This window comes from Hippichthys cyanospilos, chromosome 9, assembly GCF_059441005.1.
Source record: "Hippichthys cyanospilos isolate Australia breed blue-spotted pipefish chromosome 9, RoL_Hcya_1.0, whole genome shotgun sequence".
Taxonomy (NCBI): Eukaryota; Metazoa; Chordata; class Actinopteri; order Syngnathiformes; family Syngnathidae; genus Hippichthys; species Hippichthys cyanospilos.
This window is the reverse complement of record NC_142377.1, coordinates 2,778,130-2,790,000: the sequence shown is the minus strand read 5'-3', so window position 1 is coordinate 2,790,000 and position 11,871 is coordinate 2,778,130. Positions and strand designations below refer to the sequence as shown.

At 38.5% G+C, this 11,871-nt stretch overlaps 1 protein-coding gene across 1 annotated transcript in view; it reads right to left on the bottom strand.

The window, feature by feature from the left end:
* plxnb1b (plexin b1b) overlaps nt 1-11,871 on the bottom strand; it is a 90,198-nt gene that overhangs the window by 12,821 nt on the left and 65,506 nt on the right. The window contains exons 24-32 of the mRNA XM_088423224.1: nt 10,635-10,735; nt 7,577-7,794; nt 7,316-7,494; nt 7,166-7,232; nt 6,631-6,777; nt 6,353-6,518; nt 3,175-3,278; nt 2,822-2,906; nt 1,137-1,303 (exon numbers count right to left, since the gene is read on the bottom strand). Of these exons, the coding sequence (XP_088279350.1) occupies nt 1,137-1,303; nt 2,822-2,906; nt 3,175-3,278; nt 6,353-6,518; nt 6,631-6,777; nt 7,166-7,232; nt 7,316-7,494; nt 7,577-7,794; nt 10,635-10,735 (1,234 nt within the window). The remainder of the gene's footprint in view (nt 1-1,136; nt 1,304-2,821; nt 2,907-3,174; nt 3,279-6,352; nt 6,519-6,630; nt 6,778-7,165; nt 7,233-7,315; nt 7,495-7,576; nt 7,795-10,634; nt 10,736-11,871) is intronic.

Below are 11,871 nucleotides of genomic sequence, written 5' to 3'. Positions count from 1 at the left end.
GTGCGGAAAATACGGTAATTAAATTACAACACCAAGTACATTTTACAGATAAGGAACTGATGCTATAGAAAACAGAAATGGATTGGTGGCAGTAGGATTTGCCTCTTTATTTTGTTCACTCAATCTATTTCATCTTCAAATACTTAAGCAAAACTAAGTAATGTTTCAAAAAAGGGTGGCCTGGTGGCAAATAAAATTACACAGTAAATTAAATGGCAAAATGTTGCTTTTCTCTTATGCCACGTTCAGATGGAAGGCGTCTAAGAGCATTGTTTACGCTCTACGTGAGGTGTTTTGTCACAAGGTCAAGATGTTCACTTTTCATGCAACTGTCGCGTGAGGGGAGGAGGAGTGAGCTTGCTGTGCACTTTACAGTGGATCCGGAAAGGAGAGCATTGCTGAGAACTTTCACTTTTCTGGTATGTGGCAGAGCCAATATTTTCTCGACAGGACCTTTATTCTTTGTTTTTACACTGCGTGTCCCTCGCTTCACGGCAATACTCGTCTACCAAAAAATAATTAAAAGTTTCAATGTCGCAATCAAGTGGCCCATACCGTGCTAAATACTGTGCTGTCAGTGCTGCACTATCGTTAGCTTGGCACAGTAACTGTGGTTCAACAGCTGTTAAAAAAGGAAGCAAACGCTGCACATACCAGTTGTCACAAGTTCTCCCTTACACCATTCTACAAGCCAGGTGAGAGCTCTTGCTTGGTTCCGTTTTTGTATTGAGCTGGCCGTGTTGGGTAGCTTCGGGTGACTGCAAAGCGGCCGCCATGATTCATTCTTGCTCTCTGTGTGAGCCGTTGAACATTCCCGAAGCTGATTGGCTGATGCGACGCGACAATAGTTAAAATGTTTTAACTTCTTGCGTCACGCGGAATTACGCAACGTGCCTGTCACGCGTCGCTCCATTGCGTGTCACTCCATCGCATGTCGCTCCATGCGATGAAAGTTGTTCTGTATATGTGTGCATTTTTTCTTTCTTTCTTTCTTTTATTTTTTTTTAGGAAATCTTGACTGTGGATTTTATGATAAAGAACGGTGCAAGTCCGCATACATGCACGTATGGCCACCCTTCACATAGGTGTTTTGTGACCTGAGCAACCCCACCGAAAAATGTCAAGGCGATATATACCTTCATTGAAAGGAGGCGGGTCAGATAGATCTCTGGTATGGCCTTCGCTCTTTCTCGTTCCCTCAAACTGCCTCTGCGATGTTTTGGCAGCTCAGGCTCATCGCTGGCCTTCACCAGATGCCAGAGTCTCATGCCCCCTTCATCTCCATCCTCCAACATTGGTGTTTCTGTCAAAGTGAAACCGTTTCAAATCCTTGTTGTTGTTGTTTTTTTTAAGTGTGCGGTGCGTGATGCACCCTGAACTTTTCGAAAACATTTATTAAGCATTAAGAATGTATTTTAATTGTGAATATTATTCATTTGGGGTAAGTGGGTTTTGTGGGCATGTTGAAAATCATCCCCAAGGCGAGTTGATGTGAAGTGTTGAATGACTTGAATAATTGTGAAGGAATAACAGTACATTTGCTGTATAAGATTTGATAGTTAATGATTTAAGTAAATATGTGTACTGCAGTATTTTTTCCTCTCATATAATTAAAGGATACAAACTTTTCACATAAAAAATCTGGTTACCCACGTACACATTAACTGTGAAAAAAGAGGGAACGCTGTACTATATATCCAACAGGGTGAAAGTACAGTGGGCCCCCGATTTACGAGTTTAATCCATTACGCGGTTTGGATCTTAACGCGAATTCGCCGTATGGCGGGCAATCCAGACGTATGTTGATTAGCTAATGCATGTAAAATCACAGGTAAAAACATCAAAATTGTATATACATATTAAAAATTGGTATCAAAATAGTATACTAAGTGCTATGTATATAGAATTTACATGTATAAAATTAAATAACGTCATAAATAAAAACTATAGAAAGGATTTATTAACCTTTTCGCAACGTGATGAACTTGTCATGGCCATATTCCCTAGTGAGGATAGCCTAGGCTAGGCTATCTTAGCCTTCTTCATATTTCTTGATTATCTCCAGCTTTGTTTCCATATAAATCATCTTCTTACTTCTCTCTTTAACATCAATAGCAATCTTGGGACCCATGGCTAACCCATTCAACTTGAATTACGCAGTAAAATGCAAAATAAATACCATATTGAAAGCATTCTCAAACGAGATCAAGTCTTTAGGCAGCCATCTTTGTGACCCCGTACGCTGACCAATGGCAGACCAGCATCTTCATGACCCCGTGACACTGACCAATAATAGACCAGTATCTTAGAGAGTTGTGACGCCGACCAATAGCAGACCAGTATTGTAGTGGCGTAGGCGGTGACGTGTGTATGGACGTATGAGCGCACACTGACCGCCATGTTGGATGTGTCACGCACACTCACTGCCATGTTGGATGTTTCGTAAGGCAAAAGAAATAGCGTGAAGAGGCGACAAAAAAACGTCGCGGGCCACATCATATGGTGAAAAAAATAGGGACGTCGTAAACCGGAGGTCCACTGTGCAATTACAACACATTTCTCTTTTTATATAACAAACTTCAACTGTTCACTTGTCAAAAGATAAGTGCCTGGAGTTTCCAGGGTCAGGAGCATGCCCTATGTAGTAAAGTGAACATTGAAATGCATCAATGAATAGTTCCCTGAAGTTTTACCAAGTAAATAAATGCAAGTTAAAAAAACCTTACTGAATTTATCTGCCACAGGATAAAAAATGGGTTCAGTGGCCATGTTCAGTTCCATATATAAACAGAGGTCTGTTTGGACCTAAACAATTACTCACTCTCTCCAGCCACATAGTCGTGGTTGTCATGGCAAATATGTTTAGTGTGCCGAGGGACCAGTGCAACTGTTGCACCATCTGGGACCTGAAGTATAGCACAAAATACAATGTTAGCATTGTTTATCGCTTTAACACATATTTGATAGAATTTTCAGTTGCAGTGAATCAAATTTAATTCATACACTTTATTCGTCCCAATTTAAAGGTGTAGAAAGTAGCACAAGTTGCAAACCCATAACATGTAGTCACACACAGGTAAAAGACGAAAGTGCTAAGTAGTGTGATGAAGCATACACAGTGCATGTATAAACCCTGACCTTGTAGTGGAAGCACATTGATGTGTAAACCCTGACCTTGTAGTGCTGCAGAGTGTTGAGACGTTTCCAATTACCCTGAACCACAGACGTCAAATCTTCATCTGACAAGATGAGATGGCCAGCAACACCAGACCTCCACTCTAAATGACAACAGGAACAACAAAGTTAATTATGTATGTATCACAGTGGAATAGTTTGTACGTGTTTTTATGACAAGTGATGTCAAATTGATTTTAATATCCTCACAATAGCCTACAAGGTTTTTACAAGGGAAAGAGTCACAGAGAATATCACAAATTCACAACAGCATCGCCTAAACCAAGCTCCCAGAGTGGCAATGAAAACCTCAAACTCCATCTGGGGAAAAATACAATTAGAAACCTTGAGAAGGGATCACAGGTGGGAGGAGCCCCCTTTCATGCTCAACAGGCTGCAATAGATGCAGAGTACTAAGCTAACACATTGTGCCATATCTTAGTACAGTACTTAGTAACTGAGGCAGTCTTTGGTGTAGAGAATGTACAATCTAAATATTAAAGTCATTCATAATTAATACAGTATCCTCACAAGTTACCAAATCACCCCCAACTTCAGGGAATTTGTCTAAAAACCCAAGATAAGTACCGTAAGTAAGAGGATGGTATAGACAGTAACTGTAAGATAAAATGCCAGCAAGGATGTGGATTGTGGAACAACTTCAAATGTCTCAAAGGAGTGATTAGAGCTAGGGCCGAGTCTGAAAGCAGATTCTGAAATAAGGGGGACACCGTTAACTCCTTACAAGGACGTGCAAAATGTGAACTCAAAGTTTGGAGGAGAGGTCACATTTAATGGCAAAAATCTGTTCGGTTTTAACAGGCCAAACAGACCAAATATGCTAAATCAGGCATGTCCAAAGTCCGGCCCGGGGGCCAAATGCGGCCCTTGGTCAATTTCTATCCGGCCCGCAGCCTCCATCGTAAAATCAATAATGTCTGGCCCTCATGGAGAATTAATGCGTGTGGCAGCAGCGCTGTTACCTGCGTGTGTGAAATGCTGCCATCTATAGGCTCAATTAGGAACAGCAAATTAGTATATGATTAATTGACTGTATGAGCCCCTAATTTTCTAAAATGGCGACAATCAACAAAAGGAGGAAAGTTGAGCTGCAGTGTGACGCAATGAGCTGCGGTCAGCACTAGCAGCTTTATATTGCTAACTTTTACTGACAGCTGGATAAGAACAAGTTTCCAAGAGATTCGAGCAGTTGGTAAGAAAATGCTAAGCTTGTTTGGTTCGACTTATTTGTGTGAGAAGACATTCCCGGTTATGAACTTATATTAGAGCCGTGTAAGGACACAGCTATCGGACTCTCACTTACAAGACATGCGCATTCATACTACTGCCATAGAGCCACACCTGGCCTTTGTCCTGCACTCCAGAGCTCAGTTTCACCCAACATACTCAAGCAGACAAGTCATTTTTCATTTACGATAAATCTGAAAACAGTTTTTTTTTTAAGTTTTCACTCCAGAATAATAACCATTTAAAAATCCAATCAACATTTATAGTTACTAATTTCATATTTTAAATGAGCCCTGCACTTGTTGATACTTGTTACTTGTTTACTTGTTCATTTCTCTGTTATTGTGTTTAAAAATTCTATAAATATTAAACTTGCCATGGTGAGATTGTTTTTTTTTTTTTTTCAAATGTAATTTGCACCCTAGAGCACAATTACGTCTGTTCAACTGTTTCAAAAAAGTTAATTAAAGTGTTAAAAAAAAGTGGTTAAGTGAATATTCAATTTCAATATTTAATGTCAATTCATTTTTTATATGCATGTTTCAAATGAACCAAAACACATGCTTAGTGATAGCTGAAATGAAAATAAAAAAGCAAATGTTAATCAATTCATTTTTTATATGCATGTTTCAAATGAACCAAAACACATGCTTAGTGATAGCTGAAATGAAAATAAAAAAGCAAATGTTAAACACAGAATGGCTCGCTGAAATGTATTTAAATTAATTGCTGATATATGAAAAGAACGCCTGCCAAGTTTGGCCCTTCTACATTTTTTACACACAAAGTCTGGCCCACTTTGCAAAAAGTTTGGACACCCCTGTGCTAAATAGTGCTGGGTAATGTGGCTTGAAAGTGTACTGCGATATATTGACACAGCAAAGGCATATTGAGATACGTATAGCAATGTATTGGGCACTGTTTGCAAAAACATTTTAAGGAATATATAAACAATGAATTAAAAAATAGAAAGCCTAATTCACTACTCAAGCATGCCCTTGACAGCATGAAATGCGAAAGTAAATTGAAAAATTGTGCAATGGAGAATTTTGTTTACCTTGTTGGTCAGCTTCTGGGCTATTGCTAACTTGCTATCATACTTCTTAAATTGTTTAAACTGGACCCAACTGTGGACATGCTTGTAACAGCTGGATGGTGATGTCGCAGGTGCACTGTCAAATTTGTCAGTCCACCGCTTGAACATAGTTTGTTTTTGCGATGAAAATATATGTCAATTTTACCAAAAGTGTTGTCGGGTTTCTCCTTTTTCTAACGCCTAAATGCTTCATGGACGATTTTGCCCTCTTATCACGAACAACTTCATACTGGACTTCATCTTGGTCAGCCATTTTGCTACTTAAACCACAAGCGATACACGCCAGATATGTGACTGATTTTAGTGTAAAGTAGTTACTTTAACATATCATGTTCAGTTAATTCAGCAACGAAAGATTCACATTATTGACTTACAGTGATGATACTATCGTGTAATTATAGAACACAATCTGTGGCAGTTTAAAGGACTTTATTAAAGAGTATGTGTAATTTTTCGCATGCGCCCATGAGAGCTTTCGGGGCATTACGGTAAATGCAGCAATCCATGCTCCTTTGGCTGTCCATCGGTATAACAGACATGGCAGCCTCTGGAGGAGTGCAGCCCCCATATAATATAATTTAATGATAACTATACCTCGAATTATATTTAAAACTTACTGTTGGTCGTTATGAACACAAGCTTTTGATATTTATAATAATTGAATTTATTTATTTTTATTTAAAAACGGTCTAAATCTTACATATTGTCCCTTCAAACCGATACCACAAAGGAAGAGGATATCTGAAAACAGAAATATATTAATTCTGAAATGGAACAAATCTAAACAACTGTACATATTATGCAAAGTATATGGATAAAGCAATGTATTCTTACCAAGGTCCAATGAGTCCGCATGTGGTCGGTAAGAGAAAGAGGTGCCTTTGTACACCTGATCAAGAAGCTTCTCTTTCACCTGCGTGATGGTATCACAGTCGAGTACTTTCGAGGGTAGCAGCTGGCACTCATTCACTCCTCCGCCCTGCACCAGCACATTTAGTGTCTAAACAAACAGAAAAAAGATAAAAACATATATGAAATCCCTTACATTTCTGTGGACAAGCACACTGAGGTAACCTTAAAAAGAACTATGAAAAAGGGTGGTTCTTGCTCACCAAAGTATTGTACTCTACATCTTCTCGCAGCAGGCGATTGTCATTCAATGTATATTTGGCCTTTCCTGTCACAGCATCAACTGGTCCTTTATCTACCTGGTGTTTTATTGCTCTGAAAAGCATATAAAGAGACTCCCCTGCAGAGTCCTGTAAACACAAAGGCAATTGTTGTTCTCCCACTTTCAAAATCTTGATGAACAGCACTCAATAACATGCAAACCTCCCGGGTAACACATGTGTAAAGTACTGTAAAGACAGACAAACTGGTGTTAGCCAACCAGCCTGGGACAGTAATTGTGATAGATGTAGCAATTCTGAGTGTTAGCAACGTCCTATGCGCATCATCTACTAATCTCTTATTTTCATGCACTTCTATTACAATTTGAACTTTTGGGCTGCTCTGAAATGAAAGTCGAAATTGTTTTTGCATAAAACCAGAAATGGACATGTCCACCGAAAAGTTTTGTTTTGGTCTAGCTATTTGATCTACAAGTTTCCATTATCGCTACAGTCCAAAATCTAAACTTTGACTCACTCTGAGGAAAGCATAGAGACAGATGGACATCCAGTTGGTCAGCAACTTTTCCACCACCGTCTCAGTTCTGTAAAGATGAAGAAAAAGTGTTAAACTGTGAAAAAGGATCTGAATGAAGGCTTCAACTTACAAACTCCATTTTCCTCCTACCTACGCAGCATCACTTTGGGGTTTTTGGCCACATACTGCTCCACAAGGTCGTTCAAGAGGGTTTTGAGGATATCAGTAAAGTATTCCAGTTTGCCATGCAGCGCCACCGTGAGTAAAGAAGCAACGTAGGCACGATCTCGGGGGGAGAATGTTCGCTGGCTTTCCAGGGTATAAATGAACTTATGGGAGAAAAGTATCATATTTAATTTTTAATAACACAATGTTTGTTCAATGTACGGCTAGGAATGCTGCATACTGTACCTTGGTCAAGAAGAGTTTACTGTTTAGAAGGTTAGATAGTTGCACCAGGCCCTGTTCCACTGTCTGTCTGCGGCACTCCTGAACATCCAGGTCTCGCCTCAGTGGTGATTCCCGGTGGCCAGGGAAGAAAATACGTTCTGCGTACACCCGGTAATCGAGGAAAGGGATGCCAGAGCCAACTAAGTCACTCGACATGTCCATCATTTCTGTCATCAGGTCTGGATAAGAGTGAGTGGGCAAGAATGAAAGGTCAGACAATATTTCATCAAAAAAATTAATCTATAGACATGGACGAAGATGACAAAGAGAAAGTGAAATCCCCGATGTGTTTGAAGTACAGGGGTCTGCAAAGGCCAGGTGCCTGTCCTGGGCCTCCAAACGGGGTCGACACACACTGTGTGTATACCAAGATTTTAAGATTTCAGTGCTTACGGAGTAAATCATTTTGTGAAGGCTTGTCCCAAGCACTATACTGCCACTACTGTAGTGGTGTTACTTCTCTGTTCATCTGGTCAAAGAATCTCTGACCCTGGAGGGGTTTATTAGAGGCAAAGAGTGTCCAAACTAAAATTGATTTCATGGTGATTTCCAGATTTGGTTGGTGACAGTAAATCAACTTTTGGAGGTTCATAGTTGCTGCACAGGAGGTAAACGTCTAGAAAAAAATGCTCTGACCCATGGCATCTTTACCTCTCTGTATATATAGTTTGCACTGTGCAATATGTTTTCATCAATGCAACAACCAAAGCAAACAGCTTTTTTTTGTGATGTCCAGAACGGGGTACTTTTTTCATTAATCACTTAAGTGGGTCTAAAACATTGGATTATTCTTTTTTTCTTTTTTTTTTAAGTGATATTTACGTTGGCCGTGGCTTGTGGGTCCATGCTAATTACGACATAAGGGTTTAGTCTGTCCACCAAATGACATATTGTGTACAACTATGTGACAATTTTTTACATCACTATATGCATATAATCCTATGTTAATAGATTAACCCTTTCAGGCTCAAATTAAATTTTCTTTTTTTTTCAAACATCTAAAAAAAATGCCTCAAACAATATTAATGTGGAATACCCAGGGGACTCTCATATTCTTGTTGCAAATTTGCAATGCCTTCCTGGAGAGGGTTAATGTTACTGTGATATTGCACCAAATTTTGGGGACAGGATGTACAGAATATAGGAAGAAGATATTTATTGGATGGGAATGAATCCAGAACATGAGCTAAACATTTAACAAGCCGCAAACAAAGATTGATCATATTCTGTAAAAATGTAGTTTAGAGATTACATTTGTAGTGTTATTTCAGTGTACTTCATACATTACACCTACACACAGTAAATATAGCATTAATGACCAAGGAAAAAAGTGCATGCAAAACTGCATGCAAAATAGGGTTGCTGTGTTGTCAAAAAATAAGCCAAGCCACTCCTTTTCAATGAATAAATGCAGAAAAAAAATATCTTCGAGAACTTAAACAAGTAATCAAATTAAGAGCTGCAACTGCCAAGTACTGGTAGCTTCCCTTAATTTAGCTCACAATACGTATCATGCAATTCTTTACTCATTAAGGACAAAATTAAGGACATTTTGAATACAACCCACTCACTAGCTAAAATTAATAGTGGTAGTCAGGCTGATGAATGCCTGATAACCCGCTCCTATTTTGATAAAGTATCCGTTCAAAGACTCACACAAATGGTGAATGCATCAAAACAGAAAACTTGCTTGACATGCTTGACCCATTCCATGGCAAACTTGTCACAATGCTGACGACGTCTAGAGGCCTGTCTTGACAAGACAAGCCAATAGATAGCGTCCAAATTGTTGGTTCTTAACCGCAGTAAAACATAGATGTTGATTATTGGCCCTGATCATCATCGATACCTGTTTAACCCTCAAGCATACATGATACCAACTTGGGAAGTTTTCAATGATTTCTTTGTGAAATAAAAGTCAAAAGCATTGAAAAAAAAACATTAGGGAGTGGAATTTTCATGCTAACAATGTAATCATGTTAAAGTTCAAAATACAACCATGCTGCAAATTCTAATATATTGTAGCTTGGCGTACTAAATAATTACGACGCATATGTTCATGCGTACCAGGTTGGACATACCTACACTCATTATAATCCACGTTTTTTCAATGGATGTTAAACCGATGCGTTGTATTGCATTTCCTGCTATTTTTTAACCAAGCTCTTTAGCGGTGGTTGAGATAGGCCAATAGATTGAAATTTCTCGAATGACTTGTGTGTAACACTTTAAAACAACTTGCTTCAAACCAGTGGGAATGCACTTGTCGTTACTCGGTATGAGTGGGGGAAAAGCGGTGAGCCTTACCCAATTTTTCAAGTTGTGTATTTTGCCTTGTATTTCATAAAAAAACTACATATGTATGGATAGAGCTCATGCCACTGAACGTTGAATGATTTAAAGAAAAAAATAATTCATTAAAAATGTTAGTTATCCCACCCTCAAAAGCAGGTACCATGTTGGTACAAAAAACGTGAGAGTAGTCTTTTTAAAATGAATGCACAAGGGTTAGGAACATCTTTCTGAGTCTTCAAACATATATTACCCAAGTGACTCCGCAAAATCCCTTTGCGTGACATTCGGCCCAATTCTATACTTGTTGGCTCAAAATGTTGGCATTAGGCATATAGTGTTGGGGAAAAGTATTTACCCTCTTCTTGATTTCTGTGTTTTTTTTTTTGTATTTATCACTCACAAAGGTTTCATTTCATCAAACCAATTTTGATATTACACTGAGAAAAACCAAAGATATAGCAGTTTCTAAATTATGATTTTATTTAACAGGAGGGACATACAAACCTATCTGACACAATATAAAAAAGTAACCTTTGAATATCATGGGGGTACATTCACAATGAACCGTCCATACTGTAGGTGAACATCTATAGGTAAACCACACTTGAAAAAAATGTTTTACACCTCACATGCTTCAAGTGTGTTTTTAATGTACTTAAATATAATAGAAAATACAATTTACAGACATACAATTCTGCATGTATTGTAGTGTCTGTGGTCTTACCTGTGAATTCCTTCTTGCAGCGGTCCCTCACACTGGTTTCAAGGTTTTCTAGTTGGATTTGAACCTTCTTGTAGTCTCTTAAAGCCTGCTTGCTCTTTCTCCTGACAAAGACACAAGTGGATAGAGTCAAGCAGGTTCTTATAGATTTACTAAATATTCCAATCAAACTGAGTCAAATTATTCAGAAGTTTAGGTCATATTTTAAGGAAAATGGACATGAGGGCTGACATAAAATAATCTACTTCAGAGATGATTCAAATTTTGTGAACATAAGCGTTTTAAACTACATTTCATCATAACCAATGTTTAAACCCACAACATAACAGGCGAGTTAGTCATAGGTCCCTGGTACATAGTATTTCGACTTGCCACATATAGTATGTAACATAGATTGAATTACAGTCACACGTGTGCCTCAAGTCTTCACATTCAAGTCTCAAGGAAGCTCCAGTTCTTTAAGTCTTGAGCAAGTAGTGTCAGAGATGATCTCAAGTCACCTCACTGTGATAAATAGCAGTTTTACCTAATCTTACACAAGACAGACAAAGAAGCTCGACTATGCACATCAGTGGCCAGTTTATTTAACCTGTGTGGTATAACACAAGATAATGTACTCTAATTCAGCATAATGTCACAACACAACTCATTTCACTTTAACTATCAGTGTCAATTGGGGCATGTGGATGGTACTGTTTCCACACGTTTTGTCTAATGAGCACAGGGTTGGAGTGTAACAGAATACATGTTGCTGGTGATGAGGAAATGACGGTAATTTAGCTTGCGCATGTGCAGAAGCATCAGTCAGTGCCGCTTGACAAGCAGCCTACTTCAATGGTACACTGCCATTACATAGTCAGAGCAAAACAAAAAAGGATTACCGGTATGATACTTTGTTACAAAACTATAAGAGCAAAGATTTATTGAATTTCTTAATTTTATAATTTTATTAAAGATGTATATTAGACACTTTAAATTAAGGGTCGTCAAACTTTGACGTGACGTATCAAAGTGAAGACCCAGTCGCTTTCTCAGGTCGGGTGGGGCTTGTGCTTGATAACAGCAATGAGCAGGAACGCTCAGAAAGGGGTGAGGAGGAAAATGACTGTGGTGAGGAATTAACATTCTAATGGGGCCAAAAGCTTTAAAACTATTTAATGATTTCATAATTCCATTAATTAGTTTTAAACAACACTACCATGTACCATATTTTATCATGTCATATGATGTTTTTAACCTT